The following is a 10,172-nucleotide window of genomic DNA, read 5'->3' on the forward strand; positions in this document are numbered from 1 at the left end:
GATGTTACTCTTACCCAGGCGCTGCTTTAAGCTCTTCTGCTTAAGTTTTAAAGCTGCCTGGACAGAGGGTCTATTCTCCATCTGCTGGGCCAGTCTTCTGTTTCTGGCACTGGCTAGCTGCTGTTGTTGCTGCATCGAAGCCCGAATATTCACTGGCATCGGTTGTTTGTTCTTCAGCATATTAGTAAAGCTTCAAGGTCGAACAAAATGGATGTTTAAATAAAAGCTTTATTACAAAACATTTATTGGCATTTTCATGGCTTGCTAGACCAGGAGCTCCAGATCCCACGAACTTTTAAGTAAAGTGGTACACTTAGATCAAGGCTGATGTGGGTTAAAGACTCCACTGTTTCCACAAACTTGCAAGAATCAGAAACTTAGAAATGCAGCTAAGTGCAGCACATTCAATCAAAAGTGATAACAAGGGCTCAGGTAACAGCTTTTAGAGAGGTGGGAAGTATGAAAAACACGCAATAAGCAGATACGATGACAAGAGACAGAAGATGTAGTTCAAAGACAAAGAAAGCTTAGACCTTGGGAGACCTGAGGAAGCATTCTATAAGGCAAATATGAGAAAGGACTAGAGGACCTTTGAAGCTCATGGAAATAACGTACTCATAAAAATTACAGGAGTATAATAAATTTTAAAATATATTTGTCACTTTAGTAACATATAAATATAATCAGCATATCATATCTTTAAGAGATAAGGAAAGCAGCACATATGCTTCAGAAGAGCCAAAAATAGACATTAATTAAATATCTTAGTAGTCTATTATCAATTTAATAAAGTTATCGGTCAAATGTACACAAAGAACAAAGTTCTCAGAGATAGAAATTGCCTTTAAATATCTTTAATTTTGTTAGTCTCAAACAATCACTTTTTATGACTCCAAGTAAATACTTCTGAAAGCTAAATTAGTTCAATCTTTAAGAGCCTGTGGAGATACCCTGTATTATTTGTAGGTAATTTAATGGAATGGAAGAGAAAAACATTTAACTGTAAAAGAAGCCAAAACAAAAACAAACTAAAAGCAGAATGGAAAGAAAGTAAAATGGAACAAAGCCAAGTGCCTCTTACAAGGCCCAAGAATGACATTCAAGGGCCTTTGGACATATTCATAGCTTGCTACCTGCCTCTTACAGGCCAAACACAACACTGCTGGCCTTGGACTAGGCAGCAAGCCTACTGCAGCCAGGATACCATGCTATTGTGCTGCACCACCCATGTATCAATGTAAAACAAATGTGAAGAAAAGGGAGGGTGTCAGGAGTCTTTTTAAAATATATCCCACCAGATAAATATTTCAGATAGCTTAACATAAAAGTCTACTGATAAGGGGTTTTGAAACAGCTGCCCCATTTGTTTTGTGTACCACATAAGCTGCAACTAAGAACAGAGGTCTGTAGCCTTCTGTTGGTATTTAGCTTAAAAATGGTTTTGTGCATTGGACCCCAGGGCCAACTTAAGTAATGTTTTCTTAGGAAGGAGCTGAAGTTGCTGTTGGCTGCCTCACCGCTCATTTAGAGACATCTTGGTGGTGCTTTTTAGCACAACTTTCGGCGCTGACTGTGCAGCCATCTTCAAATCCCGAGAATCGAAGGAAACGGACGCCAGTGCTCCTCCCGGGGCTGCCACCACGGCTGCGGCGGATGGGCCGGGGACCGGCCGAACCTCAGCTGACAGTGGAGGGGCTTGGGTTAGCTAAGTGGGCGGTTGGTTAGATGCGTAAGCTGTAGATTGCAAGGTTAGTTCGTTGTTGCTGTTTGACTGTCTGGTTGGCCGATCCGCCTAATCGCCCAGCCTGCCTTTTCCTGCCTTTCGTCTGTGCCACCACAGATACTGCAGCCGCCGCCAAGTCCCGCTCGAGGTCCAAAACAAAATGGCCGCCCTACAATTGTTCTTATACCCTACTTTACTTATACTAGTTTAAGTGGAGTTTCTGCCAAGACTGAATGTGTCCTGACTGTAATCTTAGCCCTAAACTCATGGCCCTGTCCTATCACCTCAGTTCGTCCTCCACATGGCTGCCAATGTGACCTTGTAGTGTTTGTAACATCTGATCTTGAAATGGCTCTGCTCAATTTCTTGAAAGCTTGTCACCCACAGCTTTTATATTTGATAAAGTTTATAAAATGTAAACTCTTCATATGCTATTTAAGCCTTGGTATGATGTCTCCTACTTTTCTTTCCATCCTACCTCTAGCCACTCTGCATTGCAGACTTTAAACAGGTGAAATTAGAGCTCCTTACTGGTCTCAAGTTCTCCCTGGCCTCCAGGACTTCATACATGACATTATTTCTGAAATACTCTTGCCTGTTTGAGCTCAAATGCCATCTGCCCCGAAGAGTCTTCTTTTGCTTCCTTAAACAGACTTTACTATTTATTCCTTTCTGCTTCCACTGTGTCCTCCTTTCAGTAATGGTGGAATATTGTCATAGTTTTTGCCTTTCTGCAACCAGCATATAAGCTCCCTGAAAATATCTGTATTTCTTCATACCCAGCCCAGCAAATGATACTAATTGGAACTAAATATATGTTCAAGGGTGGATGAATGGTTGTTCAATATCATCTCTCCTAGCTTCTCTCCATCCACCCAGTTCCCCACCACGCTATTTCTTCACGAGTCCTTAGATTTAAGCAACAACTTAAAACTCAATGTCTTTTTAAGAAATCATGTGTCTTTGAAGTCCTGATTTGAGAGTCATTGTTCTCCTAAGTTCTCTGACCTACCTACCTTTAGAAAGCCAATTCTAAAGCACATAAAACCTACTAGACATCAGAACCTGGTGTTCTTTTTTTTTTTTTAATATGGAATGCTTCACAAATTTGCATGTCATCTTTGCACAGGGGCCATGCTAATCTTCTCTATATCATTCCACTTTTAGTATATGTGCTGCCAAAGCGAACACAGAACCTGGTGTTCTTTATAAACTGGGATGAGGGGCTCAAGGTCTAGCTTTGCATTCATTGTTTATAAAATTGTAAGCATGTTTATAAGGAAAGGAATTGAGTTCAAGATGACAGATGGTCCACCAAGCTAAAAGGAGTCATGTGATGTAGGTCACCATTCCCAGTTACCTTAGTGGGTGTAACAGTGACGATCCTCGGAACCTCAGTCAGTATCATCTGGACTAAGACATGTGTGCTCCCGCAGCCATTTGGGAAGGGAATTTAAGCTTGTTTCCTGTTGTGCATTTCTGCAGTTTCACTCACTGAACATAAGGGTAGAAGCTTGAATTTAGCCCTGAAATAGAGTGAGATCCCCTCTTATTGGCCCTATGGTGCACAGATGCAGAGAATACCCTATGACGTTGCATTATTAATAGCTGAATCAAAGCTGAGGGAAATGGGAAGCCATTGAAAGCAGAGGTAATAATAAGAATACCTTTCATTTGTACATTTTGAGGAATTAACCAGTATCCTATTAGCCTGAAAATGTCAATTGAAACTTCCCAGAGGTGTTCAGCTTACCCCCAGGAAATAATTTAGACTTTTTCACATTATTTCATTATCTCATATGATCTCACAATCTTCTTAAGAATAAGGAAAAACAATCAAATGTACTGTGACTTTCACTTTGTTGAAAGATAAATGGAAACAAGGGGGTTATGAAGGGCATTTCCCAGACTGGGCTTGGTAACTCATGCCTATAATCCTAATACTCTGGGAGGATCAGGCAAGAGTGAAACTCCATCTCTATTAAAAAATAGAAAAATTAGTTAAGTGTCATGGTGCACACCTGTAGTCCCAGCTGCTTGGGAAGCTGCGGCAGGAGGACCACTGAGCCCAAGAGTTTGAGATTACAGTGAGCTGTGATGATGCCATGGCACTCTACCCAGGGCAACAGAACGAGTCTCTGTCTCAAGAAAAAAAAAAAGAGGAAAAGAAAAAGAAGGGCATTTCCCCTAGGCTCAACAGTGGAGTCAGTATTACAACTCCACACTTACACTATTAGGCCAGTGGTCTTCAGCTATGCTACTGGCAAAGCCCCCAGAAAATGTGTTTAAAACTGTATACTACAAACACATTCCTAAGTTGACCTCAAAATTTTGTTATCAAGTTTAAAGAACTATAAATAATATCATTTCCAGAACTTTTTAAATATGAAAAATTTTATACGTATCTGATATATTCAATGGAATATAACATTTAAGTGTAGTCAATGGAAGGTAAATACCACAGTGATTTGACTATTGTAGCCTTTTTTGTTTGTTTTAAAGAGATATGGAGTCCTACTATGTTGCCTAGGCTGGCCTCAAACTCCTGAGTGCAAGCAACCCATCCATGTCAGTCTCCTACCTAGCAGGACTATAGGCAGTATGCCACCACTCCTAGCTGCTCCATTTAAAAAGAAAAAAAAAAACCTCTAAGACATGAAATGATAAAAACTAGAAGAAAGTGTGGGACAAACTCTTGATGATGTTGGTCCGGGGAAAGGTTTCATGAAGACCCCATTGGCAATTACAGTGACAACAAAAATAAATGGCACATGGACTTGGTAACTCATGCCTATAATACTCGTACTCTTGGAGGAAACTTTTCAAGATAAAAAGTTTCTGCACAGTTAAAGCAAAAATACAACCTTCAGGATGGGAGAAGATATTCATGTGTTATAAATCTGACAAAGGGCTAATAATCAGAATCTACCGAGAACTCAAACCAATCAACAAGAAGAGCAAACAATCCCATTTATCACTGGGCAAAAGACACGAATAGAACATTTTCCCAAGAAGACAGATGAATGACTGAAACACACATGAAAAAATGCTCATCGTCTCTAATCATCAGAGAAATGCAAATCAAAACCACCTTGAGCTATCACCTAACCCCACTAAGAATAGCCCACATCACAAAGTCCCAAAGCTGCAGACACTGGTGTGCATGCAGAGAGAAAGGAACTTAGACTCTGTTGGTAGGACTGCAAACTAATACAGCCCTTTTGGAAAGAAATATGGAAAATCTTCAAATAACTAAAAGTAGATCTTCCGCTTGATTCTGCAATCCCATTACTAAGTATCTATCTAGAAGAAAAAAATCATTTTACCATAAGGACATCTGCACTAGAATGTTTATTGCAGCTGAATTCACAATCACCAAGATACGGAAATAACCCAAGTACCCATCAACTCATAAATGGATAATACATATACATGTTATATGTTATATATTATATTATTATTATTCATCCATCTGTGACTTGATGGGCACTTGGGTTATTTCCATATGTTGGTGATTGTGAATTGAGCTGTGATATATATATAACACATATATATACACACACACAAGCACACATATACCATGGAATACTATTCTGCCATAAAGAAAGATTAAGAGTTTACTTAGCCGGGTGTTGTGGCAGCTAAGTATTGAGTATTAAAAAAAACAAAAACAATGTACTCAATACTGATATGAAATTAGTAGATTTACAACTACACGCCCACATGAGAGAAAAACACAATTAATTTCAAGAACTGGGGAGGAAGAAGGAGGGAGGAAATTTTTGTGTTTTTTGAGACAGAGTCTCACTATGTCACCCTTGGTAGACTGCTGTGATGTCACAGCTCACAGCAATCTCAAACTCTAGGGTTTAAGCAATTCTCTTGCCTCAGCTCCCAAGTAGCTGGGACTATAGGTGCCCACCACAACGCCCAGCTGTTTTTTTTTTTTAATTGAATGGTAACTATGTACATTAATGCACTTCTGGGGTACAGTGTGGGGTTTCACACACAATCCAAAACATTTTCATCAAACTGGTTAACATAGCCTCATGTCATTTTCTTAGTTATTGTTTTAAAACATTCACATTCTACTCTTAGAAAGATTTACTTGTACCCTTGTAAGATAAACCTCAGAAGTGATCCCTCCAATCCCTCTCCCTCCATCCATTTCCCCGTTCCCTTTCCCTCCCCCCTCCCCATATTCTTAGGCCATTATTAGGTTATAGCTTTCATATAAAAGGTATAAATTCGTTTCATATGGGGTGTGTACATTGGATACTTTTTCTTCCATTCTCGTGATACTTTGCTAAGAAGAACATTTTCCAGCTCCATCCATGTGAACATGAAGGACGTAAAGTCTCCATCTTTCTTTACAGCTGCCTAGTATTCCATGGTGTACATATACCACAGTTTGTTGATCCATTTGTGGATCAATGGGCACTTGGGCTTCTTCCATGACCTGGCAATTATGAATTGGGCTGCAATAAATATTCCAGCTATTTTTTTTTGTCGTAGTTGTCACTGTTGTTTGGCAGGTGGGGCTGGGTTTGAACCTGCCAGTTCTGTGTATGTGGCTGGAGCCCTGGCAGCTGAGCAGAGGCACCAAGCCAAGGAGGAAGATTTTTGTAGGGTCTCAGGCACAGGCACAATATCAGTGTACATGGCACACCTGCTGAGTGAAGGGCTCAGCTCCAACTTTGACTTTCCCTAACAAATGCAAACAATGAACCTAATCATATGAACCCTTATATTAATCTGAAATTTAATAAGAAAGCTCTTATTTAACTGTTGGAAATTTTACATCATGTAAAATTCCATGTAAAAATTCCTGAACTTACACTTCTTTTCATTCTACTTCCCCTTCAAAAAAATGCTTTATTGATAATCCTATCAAGCATGTGTATATAAATGTCCACTTAAATTCTTGAAAGTTTTCTGTGACCATAAGGCTCCAAGTAATAAAATTCTTCTATATTGATTGATTAATATAATTACCATTGTTAATTAAATACTTGATTAAAAAAACCATAAACATGTTATAAATTTTGATGAACAATCGTATAATAAAAAGAAAAACTCTATTGAAAATGTGCCTTTTATCAAGAAAGGAGGCTGTTTTCTTTTCTGATTTACTCATGTGTCTGTCAATAAATATTATTTATTAAAAGAACAGGACAGCGTTCTCCCTCAGTTCTATTCCTATTATTAGTTTTTATAGGCATAAACCTTGAGAAAGCTTGTTTATAAATAAGTAGATTGACATTGTTACAGCAATGTCAATCAATTCTTTAAGTTCCCCCAAATCACACCGTGATCTCTCATCAAAAATTACTTTTAATGATCAGCTGAAAACGTCATTAGGTTCTACTTGAATTTTATTGGCAACGAAGAAGTGGAGACCGTGTGACCTGCGAAAACTCATTAGCCTCTCCTTAGAGCCATTTCCTGACTCAGAATTGTGCAAATACCTCCACGGTTTCTTTTTACCACCTGGGAGGACGCAGCTCAACAAGACTGGAGAGAAAAGCCGGCAGTTTGTTATGGGAGAGGAGAACCATGGTGAAAGGGAAGATGGGGAAGGAGTCAGCGGCACGGCTCTCTCAGGGCCGCCAGGGAGATCAACTTGGGGAAGTAGTTCCTGTGGAAATTGAGGATTTGGAAATGATTCCTCTAAAGCTGTTCAGGCCCACACATCCTTTGGAGCAACTTTGTCAATTCTTTTGGGATAAGCACTCTACAGTCTAAAGGCCACTGCCTCAGCTCATTCTTCTACCACCTTCCAATGCGTCCTTCAGACTCATGCCCATTATTGCACACTGAGCACCAATCAACAAAAACAAGTATTAGAGATACAGCTATGAAAAAAGAGGGGAAAGCACTGCCCTCCACACTAGACAAGGGGAAGGACAATGAAGCGTTGGAATTTGACTCCATGTCACATGGAGCAAACTAGAAACTTGGCAGAGTCAGAAGTAAGAAGCTCAGTCCCCTGTTGCTCTTGGGACACATCCGTGTGTCTCCCTGCAGCCCACAAGTGGAGGGCACTGTGGCCTTTGTCCTAAGTTTCTCCAGCACCAAGCAAATTACCAGACACACAACAGGCTCTCAACACCTATTAGGGGAGTAAAGTTGTAAATCATAGAAGTTGTATTCCTCTTTCTAAAGTGTCTGATGTCATTTTTTTAATGAGGGCTACTTTAAAGTCATTTATAAAATCATAGCATCTTTAGGCCCAGAAGGGAACTTGGTGATCACCAGATCCCATTTCTTCTTTTTGGAGAATAAATATGAAGCCTGGAAGGGTGCAGTGACTTGCCAAAATCTCGAATCTAGTCAGCACCAGTTCCTGTATGCATGGCAAGTGGATGATCTCTAGAAGGTCCACCTTCAATCTAAGAAAACGCTGCATCAATATTCCTTAATGTAGCCCCAGTTTGATAGTTGCCACTGAGAAATTATCCCTGCCCCCAACCCGTGAAACTTTCCAACAAAGCTGTAGTATCTGTATGAAAAGTGAAATAAGAAAATGTTTCTCCTGCTGTTTCGTAAATTCTTTGGAATTCACACATCAGAGCAGAAACAATTGCTCAGTTGGGTCATTTAGAGTGGCTGCCTCTACAACCCTGAATGTGATTTCTCTTTTTCAGCTTGAACAGTATAAATGGGATTTTTAATTATTGGGAGTCTTCACAGTTTCACTGTGAATTTACTACCTGCTATGGAGCCCAGCAGCCAAATTTCCCTGGAGAGATTAGCGGGGTGATTGTCAAGAAGATTCCATGGGCTGAGAAATAACAGTTCAAGAGGAAATGCAGCTGCTTCTGTTCTGAGATCTCTGGGGCAAGTCCTTGGAGTGGCTGTTGCCCCTATGAGAGGGAAGTCCCCAGTCGTCAGATGAAGAGCTTCCAAGTAAAAGAAAGGAAGAGTAGTTTAATCACATTGGCACAAATGGAAACTAAGCCAATACACTAAGAAATAGCCTTGGAGAGGAGATTTGTTTTGTTTTAGTTTCTGAATCTCCCCCAGTGGTTTCATTTTCCATTTCTGTGACATTTGGATGAGATGACATGCCACGAGAAGTTTCTGCCCAGGCCTTCGAATAACAACTCCTGGAAACCACACTCAGGAGCAGGGCCCAGAGGCACCTCAAAGAAGAGATGCGTCCCCCTGAGGACGCCCAGGTGTTTAGCTCCATGCCCAGCCCACCTGCGCTCTGAGCCTGCATTCCCGCCTTACTGGGAGTCCCAGACTCCACATCTGTTCCCAGCATCTCTGCCCCTGAAACTTTTCCTCCTGTTTCCTCTTGTTCAGCAAACATCCAAGCCTGGATACCTGGGACTTATTCCTGGTAGCTTTTGTCATCCACTTCCTATTCCATTGTCACCAGGCCCTGTCACCTTTTTCCCCTTTAGCTGGCCTGGGGCCAAGGCTTCAGTGGGCTCATCAGTTCTCAGCAGGGCTGGTGTAAAACCCCCTCCCTAGAGTCCCATCCTCCTCTTAGGTGACACCAGTTCATCCCCCACCTTGTTCCTCAAGGTCTCTCAGAAAGGAAAGCCCGATTACCTATCTTTCCACTCCTGAAAGCCCTTCTGTAAAACGAGGAAGAAGGCTCTGAGTTCCAACCCTGCTTTTCATTCTGGGCATTCACTTTTTAACAATTAAAACAAAAAAACACTTAATAATGCATTTTATAGACCAGCCTATATTAACATATTTAGATAGTCTCCTTTTTCATGGCTGAATTATATTCCATTTTACAGATAGAACTTTATTTAACTAACCTTGTAAGGATGGCCATTTCTGTTGCATTATAAACATCTTCAAAGTGAAATTTCTGAGATGAAGAATGCATGTAGTTTTCACTGCTAGATATTGCCAAATTACCAACCTATAGAAGTTTTATCAATTTACATCCCTACCAGTCATGTATGAGTTCCCATTACCCAGGACCCTCACCAACATTTGCTTGAGAATCAGCCACTCATATTCAAATCTCAGCTTCCCCACTAGGTTTATGACCTTGGACAAGTTGCTGAACCACTCTGAGTCTCAATTTCACTGTCTTTTGGCAATACCCACAAGATTTTTTGTAAGAGTTGTATGCAACAGTAATTAATCAAGTATAAGGAGGCAGCAAGTCATTTTTTCACCAGCCCCACTCCAGTAGTGAAATTATGTATGTATTTCTCTTCTTCTATTCCTTTAACTTACTGTCATAATCAGGTCAGCCCTTTGGGGCAGTAGGATTTTAAAAGTACACATCCTGGCCTCTGCAGCATACTCCGTACCCAATACATGTTAGCTTGTGGTGTCCCAGAGCATATGTGTTTTTCTTTAAAAATGTTTTTCAGGGCTCGGCGCCTATAGCTCAACCGGCTAAGGCGCCAGCCACGTACACCTAAGGTGGCGGGTTCGAATCCCCAGCCTGGACCCGCCAAACAACAATGAC

The 10,172-nt window shown here is 40.6% G+C and overlaps 1 protein-coding gene and 1 non-coding gene across 2 annotated transcripts in view; both read right to left on the reverse strand.

Moving 5' to 3' along the window:
* LOC100958406 (chromatin target of PRMT1 protein) overlaps positions 1-1,893 on the reverse strand; it is a 2,738-nt gene extending 845 nt beyond the window's left edge. The window contains exons 1-2 of the mRNA XM_012807812.2: positions 1,518-1,893; positions 1-190 (exon numbers count right to left, since the gene is read on the reverse strand). Coding sequence (XP_012663266.1) covers positions 1-190; positions 1,518-1,582 — 255 coding nt within the window. The 5' untranslated portion in view covers positions 1,583-1,893. The remainder of the gene's footprint in view (positions 191-1,517) is intronic.
* Positions 1,894-2,807: 914 nt separating this feature from the next.
* Positions 2,808-2,914, reverse strand: LOC111726711. The gene has a single exon (XR_002774421.1). It is a non-coding gene; the product is annotated as a U6 spliceosomal RNA (small nuclear RNA).
* Positions 2,915-10,172: the final 7,258 nt, after the last annotated feature.

Source organism: Otolemur garnettii, unplaced genomic scaffold (assembly GCF_000181295.1).
Source record: "Otolemur garnettii isolate 467f Iridium unplaced genomic scaffold, OtoGar3 scaffold00076, whole genome shotgun sequence".
Lineage (NCBI taxonomy): Eukaryota > Metazoa > Chordata > Mammalia > Primates > Galagidae > Otolemur > Otolemur garnettii.